This window comes from Urocampus carinirostris, chromosome 12 (assembly GCF_059441175.1).
Source record: "Urocampus carinirostris isolate Australia breed hairy pipefish chromosome 12, RoL_Ucar_1.0, whole genome shotgun sequence".
Classification (NCBI taxonomy): Eukaryota; Metazoa; Chordata; class Actinopteri; order Syngnathiformes; family Syngnathidae; genus Urocampus; species Urocampus carinirostris.
Window position 1 is genome coordinate 12,553,644 of NC_142360.1, and position 19,274 is coordinate 12,572,917.

At 39.9% G+C, this 19,274-nt stretch overlaps 1 protein-coding gene across 1 annotated transcript; it reads left to right on the plus strand.

Annotated features, from left to right (window-relative positions):
• Positions 1 to 5,700: 5,700 nt before the first annotated feature.
• On the plus strand, positions 5,701 to 19,274 carry artn (artemin). Its single transcript, XM_088350364.1, has 4 exons — positions 5,701 to 5,731; positions 8,567 to 8,619; positions 14,243 to 14,399; positions 18,311 to 19,274. Exons 1-4 carry the CDS (start codon positions 5,701 to 5,703, stop codon positions 18,721 to 18,723), a joined length of 654 nt encoding a protein of 217 aa, XP_088206490.1. The 3' UTR covers positions 18,724 to 19,274.

A 19,274-nucleotide genomic window follows, 5' to 3' on the forward strand; every position in this document is an offset into this window, starting at 1 on the left:
AATCTTTTCAACAACATTCACTTAGGTTATAACCATACTTTTGAACCTTTGTTTAGATAATCGCACTTGTCACCCAGAACGTCTTTGATGTCACAAGGATGCCTTATGACGTCATTGCTGCTCCCCACGTTGTCATCTGAAGCGTTTTAGCAAGCATGTTGCTTCTAGTTAGCCAGTCGTGAACATTCCGCAGATAACTTTCCACGATTCATTATAATTGACAACAGAAACATACACGCAAATCTTTGTAATGTTTTTTAAAATCACATCACATCTCCCGGGAAACTCCTTGTGCACAGTGCGTTCCTCCAGTTCACATTCCTGAGACGTGCCGTTCAGGTGACGTCACAACGCCGTGTTGGGTTTTCACTGTCAACATTAAAACTTTATCCAATTCTATGTTTTACAGTGGTACACCTTTTTATGAATAATAATAATAATAATAATTTCCTTGTATTGTCATTCTGTGTAACAATGTACACAGAACGAAATGTCGATTGCACCTGACCCGTTGTAGCGAGCCGATGCAGCCGCAGCCAACAATGTCTGTACCTACAAAGGTTTTAGGTTGCAAAGTACCTGAATTGGAAAATATTGTCTCTAGTTTCAAAGGCGTTTCAGGCTACAAATTCTAAAATATTGTACAGTATGTGCTTTCATTCGCAGCTTCCAGAGTTTTACCTGGCAATCTGAAGCATATGCATTAATCCCAGCATACTCTTCCTGTCTCCTTCCCGCTCTGTAAATAGTCTACTCTATGGTACAGGTACGAAGAGCTATCATTCACAATAGACCCCACAAAATACATGCAGAAAAGTGTACAAGGAGAAAAGAAGAGGAAGAGACTTTTTCTGGCCATTGAAACAAAGCAAGAGATAATAGAAAGATATGAAAAAACACAACGCTGTGCAGGAGGAGTTCAGAGTATGCAGCCATCATTCCATAAGCTCGCATTAAAACATTTAGATCAAATTGAATGGTAACTCAGAATTTGTGGAGTTAAATCCCCCAGAGAATGTTCACAGTTCGTGCTATCACTCATTATGATGACGTCTGCCCCCGCATTTCTTACAGATTGTTGGAAGCCGGCAAAAGCAGACGTCATTGGGTCAGTTTGTCCAGAAACGCGAGGCAAAAATAAAAACAGTAAACAAAGTGGCCAGTTAAAACATAAAATAATATTTCTATTTCCTTATGTTGACCAAAACAGCAGGAGTATGAGCAGGAACATTTTTGTATGTTGAGCTGTGTTTTTAGAGCAATTTGCAAAAGTAACATTCCCAGTTTTGGGTGTACAGGTGCAAAGATCACATTTTAGGGACAACAATTTTTTCCAATTCCAAGACGGAACAAAAACAGACCTTTTCAAAAGCATCGTTGGTGTCATGATTACTGATGTGACTCACCTGTGCCCGCTCATTTGGCGCCAACCGTTGCTGATTCTGATTGGCACTCTGTCACTATTTGAACCCTGTCCTTTCAATCCCCTGTTGTCAGTCCATCTGCGAACCTCTGTGTATAATAGGCAACCCTTTTTCGACCCTGAATCTCACCGGTCCCGTTTTTGCTCCCGTCTGTCTCCGGCTATGACCCGTTTTGATCCTGACCACGTCTACTCTCCTGTTCTGGCTTACGACTCGTTTCCGACCCCGACCACGCCTTGCTCTCCCCAGTCCCGACTACCAACCCGTTTTTCCATCCCTGACACCGCCATCGCTAGTTAGGGAAGAGCCACTTCCGTGTTCGGATCACAATCCGAGTACGAGAGCGACTTGCTTCCCGCGTCCAGCGAACACCGGATCATGGCCGCAGCCCTTCCTCTTTCCTTCAATAAAACTCATGAGAAACGTAACGCAATTGGGTCCTGTATTTGTTCTGGTCCTGACAATTGGAGGCTATGGCTGCAAGCCATTAAAAGTACTGACTTGACCGAGGACCTTGTTAGGAATGTCCACGTTTTTGTTGCCCATTACCTATCTGGTACATTATTATAATTTGGTTTTGATTTTAGTACTTGAATGCCGAATGTTTGTGAACTATCATAAGTGTCAAGGAAATACTAAGTTTTAGCAACCTATGCCAATTATAGACTGTAAGTTTGCGACTACAGGTGCTAGCTTGTAGATCTTTAAAAATAATAATTACAACAATAATATTAACATTGTTACAAATAAATATTTTATACAACATATATTTATGAAATATATTAATGTATTGTTCATAATATTTATTGATTATTGTCGTTGGGTGCAAACAACAGAAAGTCAATTATTGTAAAGTTAGACTATAAATTAACTACCGTAAACAAGAACTAGCAATCTGAGCCACTGTTTTGAAAAAACAGGTCTTTATTTTGTTGACTTTGACCTTTAAAATAAAGTGAATATCTTGCTATCACATACTTTGTGCTTGTTTGACGTGTTACTATCTACGATCCACTTTTTTTTTTTTGTGTGTCAATCAGTTGGTATAAACTGTCATGAATGCTGGCGTTCGGCCTTAAATATGCCTTGTGGCTATATCACATTTGTTTAAGGCAGTTGTTCAGGAGGTAGAGTGCTCGTCCTGGGATCACGAGGTTGCAGGTTCAATTCCCGCCTCCTCCGTATTATATGTCGAAGTGTCCTCAGGCAAGATGCCCCAATAAGCAGGTAGTTTCCTTGTATGGCTATCGGTTTGTGAGTGTATGTGAATGGGGAGGTGTGAAGCACATTGTAAAGCGCTTCGTCGACTTGAAAAGCGCTATATCACTATCAATGCAGACCATTTACATTTTGTTTACAAAAAAGGAAAGGGGTCCACAGCCAGCGCTACAACCTCAAATGTCTTAATGGTCTTGAGCGATACTCTCAGTGTGATAAGCTCTTATCATATCAGCCCTCGCGGTCCCTGAGGTCCTCAGCTTATTGACTGTTACCAGGTGGAGGACCAAAACCTACAGTAAAGCAGCATTCAGCCACTTTGGTCCTCGTCTGCTAGAGGACATCAGATCCGTACGGGACCCTTGATATTTTCAAGGAGAGGCTGAAGATTCAATATGGCTTTTGATTGATCCTTTCTATTTTTGTTTATAATGTGTTTAACTTCTAATATTTTACTCTATAATATTTTAATTTTATTTAATACTTTTAATGGGTTTTTTTTGCAGTTGTTTTTATTTTTCATACTTATATTTCTGTGTTTCCTCATTTGGGGGTACCACACTGTTAGGGTGTGGTTAAATGACTGAAGATGCTGAGGCCATCGGCTGCCATCCCTATCAGTGTTGATAAGCCTCCCTCAGGTCCCTTTCCTCACATGGCTAGTCTGTGCCTTGCCATGATCAGATTTTATCTCTCACTACTTATTTTGTTGTTTTTGTATTTTAACCATTGTGTGTGCACGCGTATGAGTTGTTTTGGGTTGTCAGAGGGGGAGGGGGGATTTTACTGTCTTGTTGTGTGCTGAATGTTTTTATACAGCCCTTTGAGCGGCAATTTGAGTGCTTTACAAACTAATAAGATTTGATTTGAAACGTTCCGTTATTTTTGCTCACATTTCTTTTCGATTTTATTTCAAATGCTCATCACGTCCGCTTTCCTCGTTGCTTCCCTTCAATCCCCTCAGTCAACCGAACGTCATTCCAATCATGTCAGACATCCGATGGAGTCACAGGTGTGACGCACGTGAGGAATGCAGCTTTGTGGAGAACAACAGACGCATAGAAAGGTCCCGCAAAAAGTCCAGAACAGGTGTCCTCTATTAAAAGACTGCTGTCACCGAGATCGACGTGCACAAACACAAAAGGCAGCTTCAGCTTCAGCTTTGGTGGTCTAGGAAGCGACAGTGCTTCTTGGACTTGCCTTGGCTCAGCTTTCATGAGTTTGCAAGTGCTGGATAGTTTTGGACCTGCTGACAAAGTTTCATGGTGATCCTGCTGGAGTACTGATCCATATCGTGCCAATAGGTTTTGCGGCATCACTTTGACAGCATGCAGTTTTAGGAATGGCATAAATGTATTTTTTTGATAAAACGGTGCACCCAGTTGGTTTCACTTGGTTTTTCTAGGTTTCATTTTTTTAGTGGCCCGCCATCTTCATATTAGTGTAATCGTCAGCCATTTTCACTGCGCACTTCTAATTTTACAGCCATTGTTCTGTACCTCATTCGTGCCCGGAATATTCTGCAATCAAAACAGAACTGCTTATCTCCAGCGTTTTTTTCTTCCTATCTCACAAGGGAACACGGAAAGCAAAAAAAAGTTGTTTTCCTTTCAAAGGCTTCATGAAGCTTCACTTGTTAAAGCAAAACTCATGACAACTCATGACTCTATTCGGAATATTCTGCCGCTGAGGTAAAATTGCGAATGTTCTGAAGGTTTATAAGACACAACATTTGCTGCAAGAAAGCGCCACACCTCTAGACTGTGTGTTCGGTATGCCACCTGCAGTCTAGCCTGCAGTTGGACTACTGTTCCGGGGTCAGCAAGGCTTCACTGGGGCCCTGGGGTGGTCCTTGACCTTCTGAGGGTCCCCCACACATAAACACAAACACACACATATGGAGGCGTACTGAAAACTTCAGAGTCTTGTTGATGTCGTGTTTGGAAAATCATATCCTCAATTGTGTCCGAGCAAAACTGTGTAGTGTGGTCAAAGAATACTGTGTACCCTCTGACACTTTCAGACTGTGAGCCAGTACACACCACACATGCAGCTCAACATACATGTTTCGACCTCACTAATATTTAACATTCTTGGCAAATGATAAAGAACATATGACTAAATTATTTTATAATGTGCACACATGTAACCAAATGCCATGCTGACTGGTTCCTCGTGCTCGACGACGCCTGACCTAGAGGACCCTTTGCCTAATTAAGTGTCGTCGGAGTTTGCTTTCCCGAGCCGGGATTCTTTCCGTGCCCCGTTGGCCGCCACGCTCCGACTGACGCGGTCCATACAAGGAAGCTGCTGCGGCTTTGAGGCTTTGACCAGCAATTCGGAGACTTCAGAAGATTCGGCTCGGACTTTGGAGTTCATCTTGATAAAAAAGATGAGCATGTGAGATTTTTTTTCTCTCCCTTGACACACAATTTTGTTTACTGCATTAAGAGCTTGTTCTACCTACCGCCTTACTTACCTATCTACCTACCTACCTACCTATCTAGCCCATCTACCTAGCCCACCTATCCACCTAACCCACCCACCTATCTATCCCATCTACCTAACCCACCTACCCACCTACTTACCTACCTACCTACCTACCTACCTAACCCACCCACCTATCTATCCCATCTACCTAACCCACCTACCCACCTACCTACCTACTATACATACATACCTACCTAACCCACCCACCTATCTAGCCCACCCGCCTAAGCCACCCACCTACCTACCTATCTACTTACTTAATCCACCCACCTATCTAGCCCATCCACCTAACTCACCTATACCTATCTATCTATCTATCTATCTATCTATCTATCTATCTATCTATCTATCTATCTATCTATCTATCTATCTATCTATCTATCTATCTATCTATCTATCTATCTATCTATCTATCTATCTATCTATCTATCTATCTATCTATCTATCTATCTATCTATCACGCATGCGCACAGGCCGCCGTCTTCAAGACCTGCAGAGCCAGCCAAGTGTCGCGGGAACGCGCCCGCCCGCCCGCGGGCACGCGCGCGTTGAATAGGAACTTGTGTCCATGATCTGCGGGAGCGGGAAGGTGCGGACAGGTAAGATACCAATCAAGCTACGCCATAAGCGATGTCCAGTGACGTCATCTCTTTATGCTTCGGTAAAAGCAGGTGAACGTTCTAGAAAAGAATAGAAACTTTCTGCTCACGGGTTCCAACTGGGAGCCCAAATGAGTCGCGTGGGTTTTTTTAAGATGCGAGTTTCTCGGTTCTTAAAGTTAAATATTAAAAAGTGTTTATTGACTTTGGGATGCTGCTTTTTGATTAATGAGGAAAGGAAAGTGTAATTTGTGACCATGCATAATAATTATAACAATATCCATAAGAGAAGAAAAACAGATAATGACTGCATCAGTATATGTTTGCCTGTAAAGAACTAGATTCTGCTGAATACGTAGTGCTGTAATTGCAAATTTAAACAGTCGAGATGAAGGCTTGGCGTGAAATAGCTCAATATTTGGTTCTTATATTATTGAAAAAAAATGTCTTTCAGTACTAAGTTTTGAGCAATCCAAAAGCCTGCACCACTTATCCTCAGTGGGGTCGCGGGAGTGGTGGAGCCCATCCCAGCTGTCTTAGGGCAGTGGGCTGAACTGGTTGCCAGCCAATTGCAGGGCACACAGAGACAGACTCACTCGACCATTCACACTTAAGGACAATTTGAACTGACCAATTGACCTGACGTGCATGTTTTTAGAATGTGAGAGGAAACTGGACTGCCCAGAGGAAACCAACGCACGGTGAGAACATGCAAACTGCACAGGAAGGCTGGTAGCTCAATTTGAACCCATGACCTCAGAACTGTGTCGCATACAACTCACCCGCCGTGCCGGCCAATCCAAAAGCAATTGTTTGAACGTCACATGTTCAGCTTGGGGCGGCAAGTTGGGATGAGTTCGCTAGCGCGTCAGCCCTATGGTGCAGAGCTCCTCGGTTGAATTCCTGCTACGGGCCTCTCGGTGCAGAGTTTGCATGTTCTCCCTGTACCTGTATGGGTTTCTTCCGGGCTTTCCGGTTTCCTGCCACATTCAAATTCATTTGGCGACTGCCTATTGTCCTTAGGCAGGAATGTGTGTGTCAATGGTTGTATGTCAACTAGCTAACCCACCCACTCACCTAACCAAATCACCTACTTTCTTACCTACCTACCTACCTACCTACCTACCTACCTTCGTAGCTAACCCACCAACCTACCTTTTTACCCAACCCACTCACCTACCAGGCCCATACTGCGACCGTCTGGCAAACAGGTGAGGATGTTCCTTGCCCACTGCCTGAAGGGATATGCTCCAGCACTCTTGCAACTTGAGTGAGAATAAGTGGTGCTTTAATTGGATGGTTGGGTGTTTACCTTGTAAGTCCTCTCACCGTTCAAGGTTTGATTTTGCAACTAAACGCCTTTTTTATAACTTGAAATTGAACGACACCTAGCTGATATTTATCGCTAAACTTTAAGAAACGTGTAATTATTTGTCGACTAAAAGATGTAAAGATGTTATCTCTAGCGGAGCAGTGAAGGTTTTTCGTACATGTGGGCATAATTAGTAGTTGTCAAATAGTTGCTTGATGTTCGATAATGGTCTTATTTGTGTGCAATTGAAATCCAGAACACGGATGCAAAGTTTTTGCTGTAATATTTTCTCATAGAATATCACCTGTTCTTGAAAGATTTATTTAACTACTATACTTCAAATCTGGGGCAGCACGGCGGCGCAGTGGTTAGCGCTTGTGCGGCACAGTTCATGTCATGGGAACCTGTCGTGGGTTCAAATCCAGCTCCAGACATCCTGTGCGGAGTTTGTATGTTCTCCCCGTGCTTGCGTGGGTTTCCTCCGGGCACTCCGGTTTCCTCCCACGTTCCAAAAACATGCATTTCAGGTGAATTGGCCGGTCCAAATTGTCCCTAGGTGTGAATGAGCGAATGAGTTGTCTGTCCCTGTGTGCCCTGCGATTGGCTGGCAACCAGTTCAGGGTGTCCCCTGCCCACTGCCCGGAGATGGCTGGGATGGGCTCCAGCCCCCCCGCGACCCTAATGAGGATAAGCGGTACGGCTGATGAGATGAGATGAGACTTCAAATCTGAGTTGAAGCTATAAACTTCCTTTGTTTAGTCAGAAAACTGAAAAAGCATCAAGCTTTACCTTTTGAGTTAACATTTTCAAAATTTTCACTGAAGAGTTAAGGCTGGTTTAAAGCTTTACTTTTGAGTTAACGATTTTAAATCTCTAACCAAAGTGTTAAAGCTGCTCTTAAGCCTTAACTTTTGAGTTAACATTTTTAAAAGTTAACTCAATAGTAAGCTGCTTTAAAGTTTTAACTTTCAAGGTAACTTTTTGAAAGCTTTAACTAAAGAGTTAAAGCTGCTTTAACGCTTTAAATTTGAAGTTAATAGTTTTTAAGCCTTAGCCCAACAATTAAAGCTGCTTTAAAGCTTTAACTTTGTGGTTAACAGTTTTTAAGCCTTAACTCAAGAGTTAAAGCTGCTTTAAAGCTTTAACTTTTGTTGTAACATTTTAAAAGCTTTAGCTAGAGTTCGAATTAGATTAGTCTTGTACACGAGGTTTGAGGTGTCACTCCAGAATAAACATGTGATAAAAATAAGATCACACAAATGTTATGATAAATAGGCAAAAACTTCAGAGGTATAGCTTGTAGACTGGCCAATTTTGTAAAGTCATAACATTTGTGACGTGTTAGTTAAAGCTGAATTAAAGCCTTAACTTTCGAGGTAACATTTTTATCGCTTTAATTCAAGATTTAAGGCCACTTTAAAATGTATATAACATGTATGTGTTTGTTGGTGATTTGGGTAGGCTGTAAAGAATTCGGCATTCCCAGAGCCATGGTTAGTGTTGGGGTTATTTTTGTTTTACAGATGGAAAACGTTGTTGGAGGCACAAAGCCTCACATCAGACCAGGATTTGGAAGGTCAGTCATATGCAATGTGAACCTATGTTTGTCAAAGTATGCTTGTAAAAAAAATTGTCATTAGGTAAAATATGTAAATCATGGATTAATGGGTACATTACGAACAGTTATCCTTTGGTAAAGTCACAAGAATATTTCTTGTATAACCTCACCATATACCACAAAAACAATGCCATGTGCAAATGCCATGTTTTGTTATTAAGTCAGTCCAATGAAGTGCAGTCAGGGAAGGCAGGAAAGGCTGTGCCTCACCTGTCATCATGAAAATATATAATAAAAAATGTATTAAATGGTTATATTTATTCAGTGTTAAAGTTCTTTCTCATATAACTTCACACATTTTGTTTTTTTTTAATCAAAATCACTGAATTTTCACATAATATTATGAATATTAGTAATACAACTTTGGTGTTATGAGTGCACTGCAGGAAAGAGGTCTTAATCTAGTGGAAGCTAGAGCTCTTGTTGGTGATGGGAATGAGTGGGGAGGTATTGTAAAAGGATAGTGGGATGTTTAGATGCGTTCTTAGGGATGAGCAGGGCACCTGTATGATGCGGCAGGGGTAAACCAGTGAAAGCTGTCCGGCCATGCTGTTGAACAGAAGAATGTGTTGTGTCACCCTGACCCGAGTGACATGGCCGCTTTCTTGTGTCCCGTTTCATCTGGAGGGACAAAAGCATGACCAACTTGGGTGCCGAGGTGGTTAATTTGTTTGGTTGTTTGGGCATTTGGGATGACTATGGTACAAAAACTTTTTGTGTGTGTTTTTTGCTACTTTTTGTATGTGTTTGTCTTGCTGTCGGTCACCCCTCTTGAGGGATATGACCAGGGTAGGTAGGTAGGTAGGTAGATAGGTAGGTAGGTAGATAGCTAGATAGATAGCTAGATAGATAGATAGATAGATAGATAGATAGATAGATAGATAGATAGATAGATAGATAGATAGATAGATAGATAGATAGATAGATAGATAGATAGATAGATAGATAGATAGATAGATAGATAGATAGATAGATAGATAGATAGATAGATAGATAGATAGATAGATAGATAGATAGATAGATAGATAGATAGATAGATAGATGGATGGATAGTAATACAACTTGTATTTAATGCATTACTGAGCTGAGTGTCTGCAGATTCTGCAAGCAATTCCTTTGCCTCATGGCACGGGGCGAAAACGAGACAAAGGATTACGGTTCTGTGCAGAATGAGTGATTAGATATCCAATAATGTCTTTCTCAATGCACAGAGGATTACCTATCTATCTATGCTTTTATTCAAAAGGAACAGCGCATAGACTTCATTTATAGCTTAAGGGAAGACAATAAAACGTTTTTGTGCCTATGCTACAGTTCATATATTGCTATATTTCTCTGCAAAACAAATCACGAATAAGATGTAGGTTCATTTATTTTTCAATGTGACTGTGCCTCACCAAACATGAACGTCACCACACGTCAATAAAAGTCACAATGTATTAATTTATACTTTTTGAAAAAAAGTGAGGAATAGTGGTGTTAAGAGTTAGCACTAAGTTTATCATTTACACGGGAAAGGATTTACCCAAATTAAGAGCAAAAAAATGTATCCAAGAGGGATTATATGATATTCTATGAATAAGTGCTATTGTCATGAGAAACATAAAAACTAATCTTGTGCCAAAAGTAAAGTGGAATTGTCTCACCGATGAAATATCATCGTGGAAAAATGTAATGAGAATTTTTTATTTACCGATGTGACAACCGGGGTAAGCAAATTTCTTTCATGCCACACTCAAAATTGGTCATTATTGAAGCAGTGTTATTTTACCCAAAAAAGTCATTTTTCATGGATTATGATTTAAAATGCTTCATGAATGTAGCAGAAGAGTTTTTTTAGTTTTGACTTAGGATCCATGAAGTACTGTAAACATTATTTTTTATGTAATTTTTTCCATGTCTACAACTTTGGAGAGTGCTGTTTTCCAGATGAAAAGTTCTAAACTGGACAAATTTCATTTGAAAAGAAAATTAAAATAAGCATTTGTTCAAAGTGCATCTAAATCATGTAGTTTTTTTTTTTGTTTGTTTCAAATTTATTTTTTGTCGACTTGGTCTTATATTTGATTTCGAAAGACATTAAAAAAAGTCTTAAAAAGTCTTCGATATAACTTGTCTTAAGCTGTAGGAACCCTGTATAGAGATGAGAGATGAAAAGGCATTCAATTTTATCTCTATCACACTATTCACGGTGGCAAATACAAATGTCATAGAATGTAGAGAAAAAAATCGTGTATAAATGAGATAAAACCTTATGCACTTTTGTGTATTAAATACATCACAGTTGGTCTTGTGGTTAAGATTCTGCACTTTCACCGCCACGGCCCAGGTTGGATTCCCGTGACATACGATGTTTTTCGATTTATAATACCTGCATAAATAGGGTAGTATACTGTAAACTTTGTGTCGTATCTCATGTGCGGTCCCTTCTCAAAGTTTCTTCATTTCCCTCATGCTAAGGTTTTGAGTTTTTCCTTGCTCTCATGTAGGTTTTAGATCATGGGATGGTGTAGTCTGTAGTTTGCAATCCTTGTGATAAATGGGTATACAAATATACATGACTTGACTTGACTCCATGGCTCCCACTTGAGTTTGTTTATGTTGGTTGTGTTTGTGAGTGAGTTGGTTTAGATGTAATTTTGCATTTACTCAACTGTTTCAACAAATTGTTAAACACATTTTTACTCATTCAATGCCAAACATAAAACTCGTTTTATTTCCAGTATTAATGAATACATGTCTTGTGCTTTAAAAATATCTCTCATAATCTGTTATTATAGGTTGTACGACAAATGTTAGGCTGAATGATTGTAATGAAAACCAAAGCAAAGTTTTTGGAGTCCACATTTTTTTACCGATCTGGCCCACCTAAAAACATGTAGTCAGGATCCGGCCCCTGAGCCAAACTGAGTTTGACATGCCTGTCTTATACTTTTTAGCTTGTTCAGTGGCATAGTGGTAAATTGTTTACTCTGGAATTGGGAGATTGTAAATTGAATACTTGGTCACATGTGAACAAATTTCTCACCTCTGTGATTCTTTAAAAAGAAAGTATGCCGGTGTGTGAGTGTGTTTGTGAATGGTTAATGTGAAGCACATGGTAAAGCGCTTTGGGAGGTCTTCAGGGACTTAATCAACACTAAAATCTAAATGGTGACTTGATACAAATGATAGTGATATTTCCAATACAAATGTTGTACTATTTGCAAAATAATAATGACAAAATTATATCAAAAAAGTGGTATTCTTAGAAAAATAAAATAAAACAAATGTTTGAATGAAAAAGTACATTACTCTACTCAATATAAATTGTAAACCTTCATGTTGATAATTTCACATAAGTGAGGTGTCGTTTCCATGACAATATGCTTGCTCTGGAGCTCGCTATTGTAGCCATCGTGAAATATTCAGTGTTGGTCCAGTGACTTTGCACGTGTCCAGTGACAATTGAGCAGAAGTAGTTGGGCTTGCCATCATGTTCAGTAGGTCACATTTTGAAAGGAAATACAAATGCATCACATTGCGTAGCAAAATAACCGATATATGTTGTTTTTCAGAAAATAAATGTACTCAACTAGATCAAAACAAACCCTTTGTCAAGGTTTGCGCTTTAAATAACCTATGTAGTATTTAACCACTAGATGTCCCTAAATTGTGTAGTGCAACTGAAAACGAGTGCTCCAAACCATAAAGAAGAATACAAGCTATGGAGATTCAATGTGACCTGACTCCCGAAAAGACTGAAATATGAATTATTGGCGCATCTAAATGTTGTGGCTTGTTCTCAAAAACTGCTCTAAACATTGACAAATGTAGTATCACCCAAGGTAACCCGGTCAAAAATTCAGGGGGCCGCATTTGGCTCTAATATGTCCTTCCAGTTAGACGTTAACATTATTACTGGAACAACCCTTTTCCATCTTAGCAACATTGCAAAATTTTGCCCTATTCTGTCCTAGTCTTATGCTGAGATTATAATTTACGCGTTTGTTACCTACCGTCTCGATTACTGTAATGGATGGTGTAATAACAGTCTGTAGTCTGTAGAGCCCTTTAGACTTCTTGTAATTAAGGGCTATACAAAAAAACATGACTTGACTTGACTTTTCTGAGGGGGGCTGCCCATAGTAGCAAGATGGCGGATAATCATGTGAGATCTCTTTAGGTGAGCCTCATGTTACGTAAATTAAGTATTTAGAAATGCCCATTTTTATAATAAATCTTTTTTTTTTTTTTTTACTTATCATTCAATCAATATTGTTTTTTTTCCCTAATAAATTGACCTATTTTTTTTACCACTGGATTGAATAAATAATACTCACTGCCCCTTTAAACTATGGTGTCGGCAAACTTTTCATAGGGAAGACAACCCAAATGAGTGATTTTTGTATATGCCGATGGTCTCAAATCCAAAACCTCGATGATACATTTGCCCTATCTAATATTCCTCAAAGACGTTTATGCAGACATCTTTATTTATGTGTTATATTTCATTTTATATTAGTGTTTAAATCAGTTAAAAATAATCAAATTGGTTTCGAAACACTTAGATTGAAAGAAAACTAATATGTTATGGCGTCCTTAAGCACTAAATTTGATAATATGTCTTAAACTCACAATGCAGTGTATACAAGAGTATATCTTCCAAACATTTGAAAAATATCTTGATAAATTAAATAAATACACGATAAAAAAAACCCTCAGGATAAAATTAGCATCATTTATTTTTGAATTACAAATACTTTTTTACTTTCATATACATTGACATTATATTTTAATAATTTCCGTTAGGCGGGCCGAATTAAAAGCTTGGCGTGCCGAATATCTCCCGCATGCAATAGTTTGCCCACCCCTGCTTTAAACACAAAAAATGTGAGCCAGAAACAAGACAATACTTTTTGGGTCATTAGCGAAGAGCTAAACAAATTACCATATTTTTGTATAACATCCAGTCGTGTAAAACCGCATGCCTAATTTTTGATTAAAAAACGGTATAAAATGTTCTCAGCTCAAGCTTATCATTGTAAGTACAAACGTTGTTGAATACATGTGGTCATTATTATAATCGTTTTTGACAACGTAACTATTAACAAAATCCAAACATAAAATGTAAAATGTATTTATTAAATCTCCTTCAAAGTCCGATTATCATCAGATGCCCCTATGAGTTGTTTCCTTCGTTTAGTTTTTTTGCGTTTATTTACAGTATATCTCTCACTTTGTGTTTTCTCCATTCTTGAACATTTGTTTCTGGTACCGTGAGTGATAATGAGATAAAATCAAATGCCTTCCCGTACGTTTTTTATATTACTGGTGGTCTAGTGTTTAGGATTCAGAGCTTGCCATTCCCGCTGCATCCCATCTTCTGCAATTGTGGTCAGCGATATTTTTGATTTGATCAATCGTTGCACAAATACCTTAAAACCTTGTGTGTAATGCGCTCTCCAACTTTGATCTCTTTTTAAGTTAAAAAAAGCAAAAGTTAAAAAAAAGGAGTGTGTTATACAGCATTAAATTCGGCAATAGCATCACTAACTATTACTGTCTTTAAAGAGAGCAATTTTAATGTTGTTGTTGTCAGGTGATGCTGTGGCTGATGGCAGCCCTGCTCGCCCTGGCGGAGGACGTGCTGTCTGAGGAGGATGGTCCAAAGAACTCCCCAGAACCGCACCAGCAGACCCTTGGCCGGGCCCCCTGGACCGGAGACCACGTTACCCTATTTTGGCGAGAACCCTTCGGTAGGCCCGTGTATCTACAATACTGCTATACACCATTTTCTTCAAACCAAAAGGGCTGACCCCCGGAGTGAAACTGGTGTCGATGTGGATTTTTATTCACTCATCCAAACAAGCTCGATGCTAAGCTAACAGCTACATTGTGGTAGCACGTGGGAACATCTTAATATAGTCCGGTTACAGTATCTGGACCACGTCAAGGCCGAGCTCAGTCACCGGAGCCCGGGTAAAAATAAGACGTCCCATCACGTAGCATCTTTTGTAAAAGGCCGTCAACTCGAGCACTCTATCATCCCAGTAGTAAACAAACAAGTGTAATGGATCCCCACTTGTCGGGCCGCGTCAGCCTGCCAACAGCAAAAAAATTGTGAAGTTCATGATGAAGTTTATTTAAAAAAAGATTCAAATATATACTGACGAATGAAAATTGAGGATTGCTATGTTTCCTATTAAATGAATAAATGTATAAAATACATTTTGAAAAGAAAATTGAAAAAGATCCGAGTGACGCGACTAACTTGCTTTGACTTTGGTGGCTCTGCCTGTCTTACACCCACTTGTGTTAATTTTGTTTTATGTGCATATAAGCCAAGCCTGATTTCAGTCATGTATTTTATAGCCCCAAATTCGGCTTGAATGCGAGCATATACCCTATCCTTCAAGTCATATAGATTAACGCTAATGGTAATATAGAATGGTAAATGCCATAGAATGGATCATACCAAAGATAAAAATTCAAGCTTTCGTAACCAATGAACAGATACTGCATGTACATAATGGGATATTTCGGCAAACAATGGATATATGTTTGTTTGTTTTTTAAAGTGAAATAAGTGAATCTGCAAATACCCACTGATATTACTGTGGTATATTGAGTAGCAATGACTATGTTAAACATGCAGGGGAAAAAAAAAGAAAAAAATAGAAAACTGTGATCAAAAGTCTTTTTTTTTTGAGTAATCCAAATGAGTTGTTTACATGGCGGGCAAAAAAAAAAAAAACCCGTATACAAGCACGACATAGGGAACTTGAGAGAGGCTGCCATAATGACACCAGCCACGTGATGGCGGCTGCAAGTAAAAAAAAGTTTCAAATTACGTACAGCTTGTTAAAATCAGTTAAAAAGTAGCATTGGGGAAATATTTCTATATTTATCACAAACTGTATTCATTAGCAGTATCTGAAACTCATGACTAAAAGTTACCAGACACCAGGGCAGACAACTCTGAAAGATTTTTCACAACTTGAAACACAATAAGACGACTAATGGCAAAAATCTCATTGTTGCAAAATATTAAGGATTGATAATCAGAAGATATAACAGAACAACACTTTAAATTTGAGTTTATTATAAATCTACTTATAACATTCATTGCATGTATATGACATGGCTGTTTTCCATCTGCCATCAGTATGTACCTATATTTACTCATCTTCATCCATCCGATGTCATTGTGTTGCGTCGTCTGCTACAAGCCGCGTGAACTCCTATTTCCACGATGCTTTCAATGTACGTTTTCGTTTTGTAGCGTCATAAATTTTGTTAGCTTCTTTTGAAAATTTCTTCTGGTCCTGAAGATTTGGCTTAATTCCTAACCACTTATCAATTTTTCTTGTGTTCTCCGTGCGTCTACTTTGGAAAATGATATGCAAATGCACGTCCTTATTCGATGCAGGCTTCTGATTGGCTGCCGAGTATGCAAATTGCCAAACGAACCGAAATTTCCAAACCGGACGAAGATTTCGAAATCGCAATAAAGCAAAAATCTTTCGTTTTTTTGTTTTTTTCTTGAAAAGTTGTCGGCCACCCCGGCGGAGACGTTTTGTAAGTTGTACACCCGGGCGTCCGGGCAGACGTTATTTCAGACACTGCCGTATACCTGTACATGGCATTTGCGAGCATTCTGATTACAAAACTGGAGCGGTGTTATTACGCTTATAGACATTGTTTAAACCAATACCTCTTGACATTAGATTAAGGATGATTTCATTTATGTCACCCACCAAATTCAACCAAGTTCTGTGCTTGTTTGCTCAATGCTCTAAAAGTGAGCTCCGTTGCTGCTTCCTGTGTTTACAAGTTTTGTTAATACGTAGCTTACCGGAAGAATGGACTTTCACTATATATGCATGGATACAACTATGTCATTTTTGCTCAAGGGACAGAGGATAAAATTTATTGTCCCAGAGTAATTAACCAATTCAACAAAGTACTGTCATTGCTTCTTCCGTGCTCCAAAAGTGAGCTCCATTTCTGCGTCCAACGTGTTTACAAGGTTTGCTCGTAAGTGGTTTGCCAAAACCGAATATTTACACTATAAATGTATAGATACAACTGTGGCATTTACTATATATAAACTAGCATTTTCACTACGGGGGCACATAATCAAATGGAAATGTCCCCCCGATTAAGCGAGAGTTTGTGTGTATCATTTGTCTCTGTACTACAAGTCCCACAGTGCTTTGTAGCAAAGAAAACTGTTCATATACATGCAAAAGTAATCAGAAAATGAAAGGACTAACCCAACCATCGGACTAAGAGTTTTAATCGGATTTCTGCGCGCATATATATATGGTAATCGGAACACTGGAAATGGTCCGTTTCTGATCAGATTATTGCCTGCATGGAAACATACCCACTGTACGTCGTTATACCCACAGGGTTGGTGCTATACTGCCCCGTGTGGTTTCCGTATTACCCAAAACTCAATGACGAGCTCTGAAATGATTTTAATGATTAACGTTAACGGTGTTGACACAGACACAGCTCGCTGAGCGTGACGTGTCCAATGAAAATATTTCTGTGTAATTATGACATTTCGCTTGTGCATAGCGCGTGTCTGAACGCGATCCGGCGTACAGGAGTCATTCCCTTGAGGGACATTTCGCCGAACGTGTGCCCGCCGATGATTAGAGTGTGAGTGTTCCCTTCACAAACGCCGAAGCATGAACTGACAAGCAATGCCATGCGGCTCCATCATAAAGTCAAGACAAGACAGACACAAACTATTTATGTAAATGTACATGATACATATGTGTGTACATAAACACTACAAACAAATGTGTGTCTTATGAGCACAGTTACAATTAGTGACAAAGATTCCAAACAAAATTGCTCAAGACTGCTCGAAAGAACTGCAATAACCGGTTATTATTTTTGTTGACTGTTCAGTTAGATAACAATGCGTTTGACCGACTCCTCAATTTCCAGAGTTCTCTGAAGGCATTTTTCATAGTTATTCTTTCTTTAGGACTTTTCTGGGGTTTTTTTTTGTTTGTTTTGTTTTTTGTTTTTTTTAAATTTTAATTGCAGATTCAAATGAGTATCTTCTGCATAACAATAGAGACTTACATTATACTTGCGGATAATATCACAAAGCGGAATCATAAAAATTATAAAAAGAAGGGGAGCAAGTACAGAGCCCTGTGGAACGCCACAGGTGACATAAAAATCTTCAGGGGTCAGATTTCTGCAGTTATCCCATTGCGTCCTGAAATACCAACCCATTTTAACAGACAAATGTATTGTGGTCCTCAGTATCAAAGACAGCGGCAGCGCTGACGAGGCGCCAGAAGCTATTGCTAAAAGAAGATCAATGGTTGCTTTACCAGGGCTGTCGCAGTATACAGCATTTGGTTTGCATTTATTTAAAAAAGTGTAACTTTTGATGTAAATGACCTAGATAATTGCTTATCTGTTGACAAACTCAGAAATGTATGGCGGGTCAGATTAAATCATCCAATGGGCTGCATCCAGCCCGCGGGCCAAATGTTTCACATGGCTGCTTTAAGTAGTTCAGAATTTTGTGTTTGTCAAATTTTTTAGTGCTTGGGGATTTCGGGGGGATTCTCTTGATATTCCACATTATCCTTACTGGCGGTGAAACACTAAGCTAGCGTGTTTTTGTTTTTAGATGCCTGGACGGCGCTCCAGGACACAGACGATGCTCGGAACCGGTGGCGCCGCTCTCCTCGCGACTCCGGCCTGCCGAAGTCCCGGAAGAAGCCAAAAAAATTGAGCGGGGGAGCTGCTCCGTCCTGCCGCTTGGAGAAACGACAGGTACGCGTCCGTGAGTTGGGCCTCGGCTACGACTCGGACGAGATTGTCCTTTTCAAATACTGCGTGGGCACGTGCCGCGCTGCCCGTAGGAACTACGACCTGGCGCTGAACGCTCTAGTCGCGCGGGGCGGCTTACCGACCCGCCAGGTAAGCAGCCGCCCGTGCTGCCGGCCTACGCGCTACGAGACTGTGTCTTTTATGGATGCCCGTGCCATGTGGCAAACCATCCGCTGGCTCTCAGCTGCCGAATGCGGCTGCATGGGTTGATGGCGTTGTGGCTTTACCTCGAGGACCTGCTGGCGGGGATCCGAACCAGCGCCAAGACACCGACAAAAGAGCTTAAACTCTGGAATAAGGAGCTTTTATGGACGTACTAGAGTTCTGTGGCCCAAAAGATGACCCTGCTCGTCGGGGAAGTCCAAGGACTTGTGCAGACTGGACCAAGCTCTATGTTGAAGTTCCTGGAAGTAATGAATTGGAGCAGCCAAACCCAAATGAAAGACACAACTCTTCTTATTCCATTTGGGTGCAGTGCAACAGGAAAATACTGATCCACCGTATTACCACCCAGCATCGGGTGTGTTTTGGACAATGGGTTTTGAGCTTAATCTGGTCTGATATGTTTTAACTAAGATTTAGTCCAAAAGACTTTTAGAATTTGGTTCTACATTATGCAGGGCCGATCCTGCCATATGAATAAATACATGTATGAGATAAATAAATAGCTAGTGTATAAATATAAGCCATTTAAAAATGAACACATAAATTAGGTGATACCTGAATATATGACATAATTGCAATTCATTCATTTACGTAGT

Coding starts and splice junctions, on each gene's coding strand:
- artn (XM_088350364.1), top strand. CDS start 5,701: ATGATCTGCGGGAGCGGGAAGGTGCGGACAG. Junction 5,732..8,566: donor GAGCGGGAAGGTGCGGACAG/GTAAGATACCAA, acceptor TTTGTTTTACAG/ATGGAAAACGTTGTTGGAGG. Junction 8,620..14,242: donor ATCAGACCAGGATTTGGAAG/GTCAGTCATATG, acceptor TGTTGTTGTCAG/GTGATGCTGTGGCTGATGGC.